The sequence below is a fragment of the Aotus nancymaae genome, unplaced genomic scaffold, assembly GCF_030222135.1.
Source record: "Aotus nancymaae isolate 86718 unplaced genomic scaffold, 86718_ANA_hifiasm-v0.15.2.pri h1tg000028l, whole genome shotgun sequence".
Classification (NCBI taxonomy): domain Eukaryota; kingdom Metazoa; phylum Chordata; class Mammalia; order Primates; family Aotidae; genus Aotus; species Aotus nancymaae.
In genome coordinates, this window is record NW_026988441.1 from 25,573,847 (window position 1) to 25,589,969 (window position 16,123).

Sequence of the window (16,123 nt, forward strand, 5' to 3'; positions counted from 1 at the left end):
GCAGGGGACCACCAAATTGCCTAAGGAGGGGTGAACTGGCCCAGGTCAGAAGCGGAGCAGGTCAAAACTCCCATGCTGATCAGTAGTGGGATTGAACCTGTGAGTAGCCACTGCACTCCAGCCTGGGCAACATAATGAGACCTCATCTCTAAAATAAATAAATAAATAAAAATAAAAATTAAAAATTAAAATACATTGAATAATAATGAGAAAAATAGAAACAAAGATAACTATTAAAAATCAGAAGAATGACGATAACCACAAAAATATTAACAATAACAAAAAAATTAAATTGTAGAGGTGAGAAACACAAAAAAAATTTAAGGAAAATGATGTACAAATGAAGAAGCTCAACAAAAAAACCAGAATAGACCAAAGATATTTATAACAAACTCATACATAAGTGCAATTTCAAAAGTCACAAACAAGTAGGCAATCCTGAAAGCTGCAAGATAAAAGCGATGAGTTATTTTTAAGTATAGTCTTAGGAGATAACTAGTAAACATGTCATGAAAATTTTGCAAGCCAGAAGGGAACTGTGTGATACTGTAAAAGTCCTGAGGAAAAAAAAAAAAAAAAAAAAAAAAACAGCTGTCAAGTGAGAATACCATTAGCAAAACTGTCCTGCCAACTAAAAATAATCTTCAAAATAACTCTATGTTAAAAAAAAAGGATATTGGCACTGCATAGGCCCTATCTTTCAGGTTGGTAGATCATGAGGTCAGGAAATTGAGACTATCCTGGCTAACATGGTGAAAACCCGTCCCTACTAAACATACAAAAATATAAGCTGAGCATGGTGGCACACGCCTGTAGTCCCAGCTACTCAGGTGGCTGAGGCAGGAGAATTGCTTGAACCCGGGAGGCAAAGGTTGTAGTGAGCCGAGATCATGCCACTGCACTGCAGCCTATGCAACAGAGCGAGATGCCATCACACACACAAAAAATATACATAACTTTCTTGGAAAGATATGCACATACAGTAAAATAGAATTCCTTAGCATTATCACAATAGTGCAGAAAACATTTTTAGTTATTCTCTAAAAGTTGAAAAATAAAAGCACAGAAATTATTATACACACCCGTTAATGTATATACAACATAAAAAGATAGAATTAGCAACATCGGTAAGAAAGTTGAGGGCAGATGTAGTGAGAAAGAATTTTTGTACACAACTGAAGTTCATTTTTTACCAGAATTAAATATACTGCTACATCTTTTAGAGATTTTATGTAATCCCCAAGGTACTAGAGAAAAATCCGTATACATATACGAATCAAAGTTATAAAAAGTGAAAGCATATAGGTACAAAAGTAAAGAAGACACAAAGAAGGAAAGAGAAAATTAGGAACAAAGAAACAAGAATCAAAATGATAAAATAACATTCTTTCAAATAACAATAAAATAACAGTCTTTCTATTTCAGAAAATTAAATATATGTAAAATTAACTTTTTTTTTTTTTTTTTAAGATGGGGTTTCACCGTGATGGCCAGGCTCGTCTTGAACTCCTGACCTCAGGTGATCCACCCACCTTGGCCTCCCAAAGTGCTGGAATTACAGGCATGAGCCACTGCACCTGGTGTGAAGTATGCTTTTTAACCAAGGTTCCCATGATCCAACCAAGATTAAATAGATCAAATAAAAGGGCTACTCATTTCAACCAAGCAGTCTGTTCATGAATTCCCTACAACTGAATCTCTGCAATACTTGATGTATTTCTCCATGTGCAACTACAAATACTATTACCTGTACAGATACTTCTCTGTTAATCCAGTAAATAAAATAGATAAATTCTGTTACTTAGCACAACTTTAGTAAAACATTTTAAAGTCCATTGTGTAACCGTAGCCTTTACAGTGGAATGTACTATAGAGCCTATTATGGGAAATGAATTTCTAATCATTGACTCATTTACTCTAAGCCATTAAAAAAACAGACCTAAAAAATGATGTCCACTCAGAAGAGTAATGGCTTCCTGGCAATGCTCTTTAACCTATTGTGAGTAAGTTTCTCTTTAACTTAATATTGCTTTAAGAGCAGTGGACCAATATTCTGTTTCTGATATCATGAGACAACAAATTTTCCATTAAAAATTCTCACCCACAATGGCTCTTCATCTTTTGTCTATCAAGACACAAGTTTGTTCATATATAAGGTTGGCTGAAAAATTATTTACATATATAAGTATACCCCATGAGTGCACACAAGAGATCCCTTTTTTATTTCCATTGTTTGTAAAGCTGTAAAAAAGAAACTGTGAAATAAGAGTGTCATGATAGCAGAGATGTCTTCATTTTTGATCCTCTGAAAAAGCTATCCACATCAAGATTCTATCTGCTTTTGAGGAGAAACTTCTCTGCTTAGCTTTACCTCAAGAGCTGCAATTAAAATTTCCAATATGATTGCAAAAGTTTACAGGGCCCCTTCTGAGTTTTAAGGTTATGAACCCAAGGTCCATCTGCATTCTTAGTATATAATTATAGTATATTCTTAGTAGATAAGGTATTTAAAATGCCATTTTATACATTCTACTTATATACATTCTACTTTACGGCACAGCAGAATCCAAAAATGGAACATAGTCATACAATGATGTTTACAGAAACATAAAACTTCATTTTCAAAGGCAAGGTCTTAGAAACAAGCTGACAATACAGCAATGTAAAGCTTTATGACCAGATTAGCATGTCTGGGACCTGCTTCTTTTCTCAGTGTAGGAAAGTGCTATTTACATCCACCATTGTGACTTAATGAATAATAGTAACTACTATTTAGATTATTGGTTGATTTGATCTACCTGTGCAGAACTAATTGCCTTATTCCAATTCAACTAACTGAACTAATTGGTTAATTAGGTACTTCTGAATTGAGCTAATTGATTGGAATCACAGGGTTTCAACTAACTAGGTGATTGGATTCTCTAGAAGTTAGCAAATTTCCTGATTAAAATCACATGAGCTGAGCTTTCTGATTAGAATTGGCCAATTATATTCACCTGGACTGATCTCATTGACCAACTCAAATTGTTAAGGCTGAACTAATTGGTTGTTTGAAATCACCTGGGCTGAGCTAATTTTCTGATTGGAATTGCCTGGGCTGAGCTGATTGGCTAAATGGAATCACCTGGACTAAGCTAATGGCTAAAGGGAATATCGTGGGCTCAGCTAATTGGCTGATTGAAAACACCTGACTTAAACTCATTGGCTAATTAAATTTGCCTGATGAAATTGTATTCATCTATCTTGAAGACCATGAGTAGGGACATAACCTCTGACTTACTTTTCATTTGTAAGATTTTTTACAAAACATAGTCACAAATGGATGTTACCTACACATATTTTTATGACCTTGTGTCTTTGTATATAGTTTTTGTTTGAGACAGTCTCATTCCATTACCCAGGCTGGAGTGCAGTAGTGTGATCATGGTTCAATGCAACCTCTACTTCCCAGGTTCAAGCAATTCTTGTGCCTCAGCCTCCCTAGTAGCTGGGATTACAAGTATGCACAACCATGTCCAGTTAATTTTTGTAACTTTTGTAGAGATGGTGTTTTGCCATGTTGGCTTGGCTAGTCTTGAACTCCTGGCTTTAAGTGATGATCCTGTCTTGGACTCCCAAAGTGCTGAAATTACAGGCATGAACCATTGCACCTGACTGTATATGTTTATCTATCTACATATCTTATATTTGTATCTAAGTCTACAGAAAAAAGCATCTGAAAACACCCTGAAATTCGCTTTCAATGTACCAGTCTATCTTCAAGTCAGAGAGCTCATATTTAATTTTCTTACCCAAAATGTCACTACTTGAGCACAGAAAACAATGATTGTATTTCTGCCCAGCGAGGTGACTCACGCCTGTAATCCCAGCACTTTGGGAGGCCAAGGCCCGTGGACCACATGAGCTCAGGAGTTCAAGACCAGCCTCACTAACATGGAGAAACCCCGTGTCTACTGAAAAAACAAAATTAGCTGGGTGTGGTAGCTTGTGCCTGTAATCCCAGGTAACCGGGAGGTGGAGGCACAAGAATTACTTGAACCTGGGAGGCTGACATTGCAGTGAGCCAAGATCACGCCATTGCACTCCAGCCTGGGCAACAAGAGTGAAACTTGTCTAAAAAAAAAAAAAAAAAAAACCTAGTGTGGTGGCTCATGCCTGTAATCCCAACACTTTGGAAGGCCAAGGCAGGTGGATCACGAGGTCAGGGAGACCAGCCTGACAAACATGGTGAAACCCCTTTTCTACTAAAAATACAAAAATTAACTCAGTGTGGTGGTGCCCACCTGTAATCTCAGAAAATAAGAGCCCTAAAGTTGAGGAAAGCTTTAAAAAAAATTATTTCTTATTTGCAAATTTGTGTTAAAGCCTTCAAGCTGAGGCTCGTTTCTACATGTTTTCACATTCACCAGAATAAAAAAGGCCATTTTTGACTTGACAGTAAATGACTCTCATGATCTTAGTGCATTTTTGCTAACAGATATGAGCAACAAAAACCAATTCTTTCTTTGAAAACATTAAACGCAGCAAGATGCAGGTCAGAGCATACCTCCATTTGTGTACTCTTGTGGATAAAATTTAAAGGGCAAATAAGATTTTGCATTTATTGAAGTTTTTCTTTACATTGCTATAAGTACAAATACCTTTTATCCTTCGACCTCCTATATCTTTATTCTGTATGCATATGGAAAAAATGATAGCTAGATCCGTATATAGATATACATGGGTAGACAAATACACACATATAGAATTATGTTTGCCTATGTAGATATTTATGTATACAAAAGATATTAATCAACAAATATTTTAAATTCTCCAGCCTACACAGAGGATGCAGATATAAACTTACTCTCACCTATATGGATTCATACCATCTCAGACTGGAACACAGCCATACAATGTTATGTTTAAACATCAACAAAGCTTAATGTTTAGGTGCATGGCCTGGGAAGTAAGCTTTTGGTAAAACCATGTAAGACTCTAGTTCCAGCTTAGCATTTCAGGGCCCTGCTTCATTTCTCACTGTACGCCTATGTTATTCCCATTTGCCATTTGGGTCCTGCCTGGATGCCTTCACTTTCCCAGTTTAGCTAATTGACTTATATTCATCTGAGCTGATCTAAATGGCTCATTAAACACATCAAGATTGCAGAATTTGGGAAGAAAAAAGACCTCTGACCTATTTATTCTGAGGCTTCTCTACAGGACATATGCAATAATGGAAATTACCTTGACATACCTATGTTACCCATTTTCTTTGTATATGTTTATCTAGCCACCTATCTTATATCTATATCTATATGTATAAAAAAGACCACCAGGCTGGGCACAGTGGCTCACACCTGTAACTCCACCACTTTGGGAGGCCAAGGCAGGTGGATCACAAGGTCAGGTGTTCAAGACCAGCCTGACCAACATGGTGAAACCCCGTCTCTACTAAAAATACAAAAATTAGCCGGGTGTGGTGGCACATACCTGTAATCCCAACTACTCAGGAGGCTGAGGCAGGAGAATCACTTGAACCCAGGAGGCAGAGGTTGCAGTGAGCCGACATCACACCACTGCACTCCTGTGTGACAGAATGAGACTCTGTCTTAAAAAAAAAAAAAAAAAGCCAAAGAAGAGTAGGTCAGAGATAACTTTTATTTTACATTCAGACAAGGTAAATCCAATCAGCTATTAGCTCAGTGAAGATTTATCAAATCCAAGCCACACCTCAAATCACGTTGTGCTATATGTGAAAATGTCCTCATTGCTGGGCACCAAGGTGTTTTTTAATTCAGAGCCTAATCAAAACATTAGATTAGGGTTCTGTCCATCCAGTTAGAAATCTTCAGACATACCAGCGACCCTAATTTTTTTCACAAGGAGCTCTGGCCTGATAAGAACCACCTTTGGTGCTTAAGTGAGGTTTCACGATCACCTGTTTGAAATGCAGCCAGTTAATATGTACCATTATATTTGCTTTCAGTATCACAGTCTATCTTCTAATAAGAAACCTAGCCTTTGTTTCTATTACCATAAAGACCCTATTTTAGCCACAAAGGCAAAAGGGCAAGAGTATACTTTTATATCAAACACTCAAAATAAACAAGTTCCCCTGTCTTGATTAAAGTCTTTTTTTTTTTTTTTTTGAGATGGAGTCTCACTCTGTTGCCCAGGCTGGAGTGCAGTGGCATGATCTCAGCTCACTGCAACCTCCGCCACTCAGGTTCAAGTGATTCCCCGATTCAGCCTCCTGAGTAACTGAGACTATAGGTGCATGCCACCACACCCAGCTAATTTTTGTATTTTTTAGTAGAGACTGGGTTTCACCATCTTGGCCAGGCTGGTCTTGAACTCCTAATCTCATGATCCACCAGCCTCTGCCTCCCAAAGTGCTAGGATTACAGGCATGAGCCACTGCACCCAGCCTTGATGAAAGTCCTAATGAGAAACAATAAACATTCTTAGATTTTGGTGAGAAACTTTGGACTGAGGCCAGTTCAACTTTGGCCCCATGTGTAACAGAAATAGAAGGGTCGCCGGGCACGGTGGCTCACACCTGTAATCCCAGCACTTTGGGAGGCTGAGGTGGGTGGATCACAAGGTCAAGAGATCAAGACCATCCTGGTCAACATGGTGAAACCCCGTCCCTACTAAAAATACAAAAAATTAGCTGGGCATGGTGGCGCATGCCTGTAATCCCAGCTACTCAGGAGGCTGAGGCAGGAGAATTGCCTGAACCCAGGAGGCGGAGGTTGCGGTGAGCCGAGATCGCGCCATTGCACTCCAGCCTGGGTAACAAGAGTGAAACTCCGTCTCAAAAAAAAAAAAAAAAAGAAAAGAAATAGAAGGGTCAACACTGACATGGCAATAGACTTTCATCACCTTAGTGCATTTTTTTTTTTTTTTTGAGATGGAGTTTTTTATTGCCCAGACTGGAGTGCAATGGCACCATCTCAGCTCACAGCAACCTTTGCCTCCTGGGTTCAAGTGATTCTCCTGCCTCAGCTTCCCAAGTAGCTGGGATTACAGGTATGCACCACCAAGCCTGGATAATTTTGTATTTTTAGTAGAGATGGGGTTTCTCCATGTTGGTCTTGAAATCCTGACGTCAGGTGATCTGCCCACCTTGGCCTCCCAAAGTGCTGGGATTTTTAGTTGAGATGAGGTTTCACCATCTTGGCCAGGCTGGCCTTGAACTCCTGACCTTGTGATTCACCTGCCTCGGCCTCCCAAAGTGCTGGGATTAGAGACGGGAGCAAGTCACAGCACCTGGCTCCAAAAGACATTGTTAATCTCCTAGCATGCACTAAAGATGCTGATGTAGAATTCCTGTTTTCTTCTACTAAATAACATGTCAAAATGGAACATAGCCGTATAATGTTGTTTATGTAAATATAAACAAAGCTTTATTTTCAAGGGCAAGGCCACAGAAATAAGCTGAAAATAAACCCATGTAACACATCTGTCCAGGTTAGTATTTCAGCACCCTGCATTGCTCCTCAGTGTGTGCGTGTTCTGTTCACATCTACCATTTGGGGCCTGCCTTGATAAAGCCACAGTCACTATTTAGATAATTAATACAGAGATGTCATCTGACGTACTTTATTTCTGAAAGTTTCTTTTTTTGTGTGGTAAATAAACATTATGTAGACATACCCGTTACTCATTTTGTGTTTCTGTATTTATCTAGTCACTTATTTATATCTGTATGTACAGAAAGAAGCCTATAAAATAAAGTTGGTCAGAGGTTATTTCTGTTTTCTTTACCTAAAGGTTAGGTATATTCAATCGACTACTTAGCTCAGTGAAGATTTATTCAGACCAAGCCACACACATCACATTTTTTCCATAAATGTAAAAACTAACCTGTCACCTGGGTGTTTTTTTTTTTTGAGACGGAGTTTCGCTCGTTACCCAGGCTGGAGTGCAATGGCGCGATCTCGGCTCACCGCAACCTCTGCCTCCTGGGTTCAAGCAATTCTCCTGCCTCAGCCTCCTGAGTAGCTGGGATTACAGGCAGGCGCCACCATGCCCAGCTAATTTTTTGTATTTTTAGTAGAGATGGGGTTTCACCGTGTTGACCAGGATGGTCTCGATCTCTTGACCTCGTGATCCACCCGCCTCGGCCTCCCAAAGTGCTGGGATTACAGGCGTGAGCCACCGCGCCCAGCCCCTACCTGGGTGTTTTTAACTCTGGTCTCATTAAACCAGCCCAGTGAGGTTCTGTTCATCTATCTAGGAACTGCCAGAAATGCTTAAAACCAGTGGGCTGAGCCTTCCTCATGAAGATTTGGACCTGGCAAATAAGAGCCATGTATGGCACTGTGGTGAATGTTCAGTATCATCCATTTGAAATATGGTCAAGTACCATGTACCATTATATTTGCTTCCATCATCACCATCTGTCTTCTAAAAATAGACCGACTTCTTTTTCACTACCATAAATACCTGACTTTTGCCACAAAGACAAAAAGCCAAGAGTGTAATTTTACATCACACACCCTTGGAAAAGAGTTCTTGTCTTGACGGAAGTTCTAAAGAGTGAGTGACAGATTAAATGACTACCAGGAGCTAGATAATTGATGTTTTACTAACAAATATTCATTTTCATTTCTGTATTGTCTCAAGTTATGTTAATAATGAAGTAATAACATTTATCCATGAAATTTAAAAAAAATTTTGTAATCAGCCATAATAGTAACCAAAACAGGGAAATGATTTTTTAACAGTCATAATTTATATTTTACAATTAAAATGCTTCTAGAAATAAAGAAGAAAAGGAATAAAAAAATATACAAGCAAATGAAAGGCTGCCTGGTCAACATGGTGAAAGCATGCCTCTACTAAAAACACAAAGATTATCTGGGGGGTATGGTGCACACCTGTAATTTCAGCTCCTTGGAGGCTAAGGTATGAGAATCACTCGACCCTGGAAGACAGAGGTTGCGGTGAGCCGAGATCGTGGCAATGCGCTCCAGCTTGGGCAACAGAATGAGACTCCATTTCAAGTAAAACAAAAACAAAAACAAAAACAAAGCAAAATAAAACAAAAAACAAAAGAGAAGGAAGGAATTGTATTACTCACAATACCTAAGGTATGGAATCAACCTAAGTGTACATCAATAAGTGAATGGAGAAAGAAAATGTGATATATGCACACAATGAAATGCTATTTAGCCCTTAAAAATAAGAAAGTCATTATTTCCAACATTCATGAATCTGAAGGTACTATGCTAAGTAAAACAAGCCAGCACGGAAAAACACCTGCCTGTATCAAAATATGCCACATAAGGCATAAATATATACATATACTCTACACCCACAAATACTAATAAATTTCAATAAAAATTTCACCTATGCAAAGTTTTTTTGTTTTGTTTTTTTTTTGAGTCTTGCTCTGTCACCCAGGTATGATCTCGGCTCATGGCATCCTCTGCCACCCAAGTTCAAGCGGTTCCCCCGCCTCAGCCTCCTGAGTAGCTAGGACAACAGGTGTGTGCCAACACGCCCACCTAATTTTTTTTATTTTAGTAGAGACAGGGTTTCACCATGTTGGCCACGATGGTCTCGATCTCCTGACCTCGTGATCTGCCCACCTCAGCCTCCCAAAGTGCTGGGATTACAGGTGTGAGCCACTGCACCCGGCCATTTATAAGGTCTTTTTGTTGTTGGTGGTGGTGGCTCGCTCTATCACCCAGGCTGGAATGCAGTGGTGCAATCTCGGCTCACTACAACCCCTGCCTATTGGGTTCAATCAATTCTCATGCCTCAGCCTCCCTATTAGCTGGAATTACAGGTGTGTGCAACCTCACCCAGCTAATTTTTGTATTTTTAGTAGAGATGGGGTTGGACCATATTGGCCAGGCTGGTCTTGAACTTCTGACCTCAAGTGGTCTGCCTGTCTCAGCCTCCCAGCATGGTGGGATAACAGGCATGAGCCACCACACCTGGCAGGGAACAATATTCTTCAACTCATTTATTTAAAGTCATTGGCAACATGATTACTAGAGTCGTTATTCCATTATATACGAAATAGTATATTTCTATCATCTTATACCTACAAGCTTGAGTAAGGTGGGATAGGTTAAAGTTAGTGGCATAATGCTTCATTAAACACACAATAAAATAGTCTTAACATGGTAAAAAACAAGATAGAGTTCACACATAATCTAACAATTTTTAAATGTACTGCATTTTATTACATAAAAGTACAATTAGTAAAATATGCTAATATATTTTAATACACTTTTAACTATAATTAATTTCTCTCTCTCTAATGTAGCAAAGTGTTATTCTGAACACCTACCTTATCCATTAATATGAGTTAACTACAAAGAGCCTCTTCACTTATATTTTGATTCTGCATCTTACATTTTAATATACTTACACTTTTATAGAAAAGGTCATAAGTAATGCCCAGTAAAAAAGAATCTCTAATATTTCTGATGCAGCAACAACTCATCACATGCTTTCACATGTGAATACAATAGGAATAAAATAACAGCAGAAAGTAATTTGAAAGCTGTATTACATTATTATTCAGTTTTCAAAAAATTTTTTTCAAGGAAACACATACACTTTCAATGTAATAACAATGCTTCAAAAAATCTTTTAGAGTTATATACAAATAATTTATCTAACAACTTTAGTTGTGGATTAGTTTCTATACTCAACACTGATTTAGTGTAATGTCTGAAGTGTCAGTGCCTTATTCTACTGTAAATTCTCTGATATTTACATAAAATCAATTTTGAATTAAATATTCTTTCATGTTTCCTGCATCTGCAAAAATATATTTTAGTATAAACTCTGGTCTTTTCTAAGGTGTAGCTTTTGAAAAAGCAGTGTTTTCTAAATTCATTACATTTGCAGGACTCTTCACCAATATAAATTCCCTGATGTTGAACAAAACTTGAACAAGTGCTTCAAGGTTTTCCTCTAGTACAAATTGTGTGCAATAAGATCTGTGATAAAAGTCAAGGTACTCCAACCTCCTTTACGTTTGTAACGATTGTCTACAGAATATTCTTCTTCACTTTAAAGGCTATTTTCTGAAAGATTTTTTGAAAGTAATTGTACTTTTAATGCTTTTATTAACTGTGAACTTTTTTTTTTAACCAGTCATTTTTTATTTGAGGTTAATTCCCATTAGGATATAAAAGGATTCAGCGATGATCAAGATTGTGTTCCTTAAGGAGGGGCTCCGGGCAAGAAGATCATGGGGGGTAATGCAGAACGTATCCTCTTCTTCAGTGGTACTTGTGTAACAGCTTGTACTTCAGCTCCTTGTCGGGAAGACAGTAGCTGAAGAGCATCTAGCCTGCCAGACCATGGTAACCCCTGAGATGCTCCCTTTCTTCATGCTCATGTACTTGTAATATGGGTAGTAACCTCTTCAAAACGCTCTGGCAATGCCACTAGGGGTGAAGTTCCTCAACAAGATCCAGCTTGGCAGCTCCCCTAGCTTGACCTCCAGAAGTAAAATGTGAGTAGACATTAATGGCTTGTCCATATTCTTTATATTTGTATGATTTTTCTGAAGCATAATAGCTTTCCTGTGAAATAGGGTGGAAGCACTGATTAAACGTTTTGCCACATTCTTCACACTTGTAAGCGTTTTGCCAGTATGAACTGTCTTACTTACAATACAGTGCGGAAACCATGTAGAGGCTTTGTCACATTTTATTTATTTCTAGCGTTTCACACTAGTGTATTCTTTTTTTTAATATATAGAAAAGTTGGAGGTGTTGGTAAAAGCACTGTCACAACTTTCAGGTTTGTAGTTTCTCTTCAGCATGAATTATCGCCATGTCTTTTGAGAACTGACAACTTGTGGCCAGGTGCAGTGGCTCACACCTGTAATCCCAGCACTCTAGGAAGCCAAGGCAGTGGATCACCTAAGGTCAGGAGTTCAAGACCAGCCTGGCAAACATGATGAAACCCAGTCTCTACCTAAAATACAAAAATTAGCCAGGTATGGTGGTGGGCATCTGTAATCCCAGCTACTTGAGAGGCTGAGGAAGGAGAATGGCTTGAACTCAGAAGGCAGAGGTTGCAGTGGGCTAAGATTTTGCCATTGCACCCCAGCCTTGGTGACAAGAGGGAAACTCCATCTCAAAAAAAAAAAAAAATTGAGAACTTGTTAAACTTGTTATAGGCTTTGCCACATTCTTCACACTTGTAGGGTTTCTGTCAAGCATTAATTATGTGTAACAAGGGTTGAGAACTTCCTTAAGTCTTTGTCATATTCTTTATATTTGTAGGGTTTATATTCCATATAAATTCTCATATTTAGTAAAAGGTGAGGGCTTGTTAAAGGCTTTCCCACATTCATCACATTCTTTGGGTTTCTCTCCAGTATGAATTATCTTATGTTTATTAAGGGTTGAGGAATATTTAAAAGATTTGCCACATTCTTCACTATGCAGGGTTTCTGTCCAATATGAATTCTCTTATGTTTATTAAGGGCTGAGGACCAGTTAAAAGCTTTGCCACATTTCTCACATTTGTAAGGTTTCTCTCCAGTATGAATTATCTTATGCTCAGTTAGAGTTGAGAATGCAGTAAAGGCTTTGCCACATTCTTCACATTTGTAGGGTTTCTCTCCAGTATGAGCTCTCTTATGTTTAGTGAGGCTTGAGGACCAGGGAAAGGTTTTGCCACATTCATCACATTTGTAGGGTATATCCCCAGTGTGAATTCTCTTATGTTTAGTAAGGTTTGAGGAACGGTTAAAAGCTTTTCCACATTCTTCACATTTGTAGGGTTTCTCTCCAGTATGAATTATCTCATGTTTAATAAGGGTTGAGGATGAAATAAAGGCTTTGCCACATTTATTACACTTGTATGGTTTCTCTCCAGTATGAATTTTCTTATGTGAAAAAAGGGTTGAGGGGTGGTTAAAAGCTTTGCCACATTCTCTACATCTGTAGGGTTTCTCTCCAGTATGAATTTTCTTATGTATAGTAAGGTTGGTGAACTGCTTGAAGGCTTTGCCACATTCTTCACATCTGTAGGGTTTCTCTCCTGTATGAATTTCCTTATGTGTAGTAAGGCTTGAGGACTGGTTAAAAGCTTTTCCACATTCTATATATTTTAAAGGTTTTTTTCCAATATGTTTTATCTTATGTCTGTTTGAACTTGAAAATTTATTAAAGGCTTTCACATATTTATCACATTGAAATATTTTTCTCTGGGTAGTTATCAAACATTGGTTAAGTCCATTATAACCTTTTTTGTGTACCTTATACTCATCCACACGTTTACAGCCTTTTTTGAACTGTAAATTGTCATGTTCATATTTTTCATATCTTCTCAGTCTTACTTTTTGAAAAGAATCTTTTATGCTTTGCTCTGGCCAAAGATCTTGGGCTAAATGAGAACACATAACTGAAAGAAACAATAGAAACATATTACTTCAATTGCTAGACTCAGATAAATATACTTTACAAATCTAACCTATAAAATTACACAAACTACAAAAGCAAGATGACATAGCAAAATACCACAAGCTGTAATTTCTTTCTGGACAAATAAATGTAGCAAAAACATACTGTCCAAAACACATTTTAAAAATTTATAAATGAATGAAATTTATGAAGGGCCCCAAGCGAGCACAGTGAGAAGAGCCACATAGAAGAAAAAAGAAAGTCTATAATTTATACCCAACACAGCTCTTTCTGCTCTCTAGTATAACATTGTGCCTTTAAAATTAAAGTGCTGGCCAGGCATGATGGCTCATTTCTGTAATCACACCACTTAGTAAGGGCAAGGTGGGTGGATCACCTGAGGTCAGGAGTTGAGACGAGCCTGACCAACATAGTAAAACCCCATCTCTACTAAAAATACAAAAAAAAAAAAAAAAAAAAAAAATGCCAGTAGTGGTAACAGGTACCTGTTATCTTGGCTACTTAGGAGGCTGAAGCAGAATTGCTTGAACTGTGGAGGCAGAGACTGTAGTGAGCCAAGATCATGCCACTGCATGCTAGCCTAGGTAACAGAGTAAGATTCTGTCTCTCTCACATGCATAAATGTAAATTGCCAACTCCTGGTTTCTATTTTAAAAAACAAGAAAATTATGGGCCGGGCATGGTGGCTCACGCTTGTAATCCAAGCACTTTGGAGGCCAAGGCAGGTGGATCACCTGAGGTCGGGAGTTCAAGACCAGCCTGACCAACATGGTGAAACCCCATTTAAAAAAAAAAAAAAAAAAAAAGACAAGAACATTATTGGCACATGCATCTTTATTTCTGGCTTCTAGGTGCTTTTTTAGACACTGGTTAATGTCTACCATGACATAAAATGCTGAAAGAAATGGTGATATACGTTGGAATGACAGTTTGAGTCTGCTGAGTCTAAAGGTAAATGTTACAGAAGCAGAGAAACTGCAGTACCCCAAACAGGGAATGGATTAGCAAGTGACTACTATTAAGAAGAAATATGAAGGCCGGGCGCGGTGGCTCAAGCCTGTAATCCCAGCACTTTGGGAGGCTGAGGCGGGTGGATCACGAGGTCAAGAGATCGAGACCATCCTGGTCAACATGGTGAAACCCCGTCTCTACTAATACAAAAAATTAGCTGGGCATGGTGGCGCGTGCCTGTAATCCCAGCTACTCAGGAGGCTGAGGCAGGAGAATTGCCTGAACCCAGGAGGCGGAGGTTGCGGTGAGCCGAGATCGCGCCATTGCACTCCAGCCTGGGTAACAAGAGCGAAACTCCGTCTCAAAAAAAAGAAAAAAAAAAAAAAAGAAGAAGAAATATGAATAAGCCAATTTAACTAAGCAATAAACACAAAATTTTAGACAAGATACACCCTAAAATCATGTTTGAGAAATTCCCAGAATCTCTAGCTAAGACAATTGATTTCAGACTACACAAGGACAAAGCTATATTGTAAAGATTGTAACAGGTGACTTTTTAATGTCCAAATCTCAGTCAAAGATTACAATGTATACAGGCTGGGTGCGGTGGCTCACACCTGTAATCCCAGTACTTTGGGAGGCCAAGGCGGGTGGATCACGAGGTCAAGAGATCGAGACCATCCTGGTCAACATGGTGAAACCCCGTCTCTACTAAAAAAATACAAAAAATTAGCTGGGCATGGTGGCGCGTGCCTGTAATCCCAGCTACTCAGGAGGCTGAGGCAGGAGAATTGCCTGAACCCAGGAGGCGGAGGTTGCGGTGAGCCGAGATCTTGCCATTGCACTCCAGCCTGGGTAACAAGAGCGAAACTCCGTCTCGAAAAAAAAAAAAAAAGATTACAGTGTATATAACATATTAGAGCAACGTGGCCCCATCAAAGAAATTATAAAATTTTTAGAAGCCACCATAAAAAGAGTATAAAGTAATTTTAAAAATTCAAAATAAATGCAAGAGGCCAGGCTTGGTGGCACATTCCTATTATCCCAACACACTGGGAGGCCAAGGTGGGAAAATCACATGAGGTCAGGAGTTTGAGACCAGCCTGGCTAATGTGGTGAATCCCTGTATATATGAAAAATACAAAAATTAGCTTGGCGTGGTGGCATGTACCTGTAATCCCACCTACTTGGGAGGCTGACACACGAGAATTGCTTGAACCCAGGAGGGGAGGGTTGCAGTAAGCATAGATTGTGCCACTGCACTCCAGCCTGAGCAATAGAGAAAGACTCTGTGTAAAAAATAAAATAGGCCAGGAGTGATGGCTCACGCCTGTAATCCCAGCACTTTGGGAGGCCAAGGTGGGTACATCATTTGAAGTCAGGAGTTCAAGATCATGGTGAAACCCTGTCTGTACTAAAAATACAAAAAATTAGCCAGGTGTGGTGGCAGGCACCTGTAATCCCAGCTACTCAGTAGGCTGAGGCAGGAGAATCACTTGAATCAGGGAGGCAGAGGTTGCAGTGAGCCAAGATTGTGTCACTGCACTGCAGCCTGGGTGACACAGTGAGACTCTGTATCATAAATAAAAAAAATAAATAAAATAAAATAAATTGAGTAATATTCAAGAAGTGAAATAGGAACACAGACAACTACTGAAGATCACAAATATGAGGATAACAAAAAATATTATAATATCTGAATGTAAAAAATACAAAAAATAACTAAAAAAAATTTTTTAAGTAAGAAAAAATGATGTAAATATGAAAAAGCTGAACAA

General features: G+C 38.6%; 2 protein-coding genes across 2 annotated transcripts in view; one reads left to right on the top strand and one right to left on the bottom strand.

The window, feature by feature from the left end:
• Window positions 1-16,123, top strand: part of LOC105710986 (zinc finger protein 93) — a 491,114-nt gene that overhangs the window by 325,192 nt on the left and 149,799 nt on the right. The gene's annotated exons all lie outside the window — the stretch shown is intronic.
• The window catches only part of LOC105710941 (zinc finger protein 506), a 30,533-nt gene continuing 26,032 nt past the window's right edge, over window positions 11,623-16,123 (bottom strand). Inside the window, 2 exon segments of the mRNA XM_021669230.2 lie at window positions 11,623-12,412; window positions 12,415-13,374. Coding sequence (XP_021524905.2) covers window positions 12,252-12,412; window positions 12,415-13,374 — 1,121 coding nt within the window. The 3' untranslated portion in view covers window positions 11,623-12,251.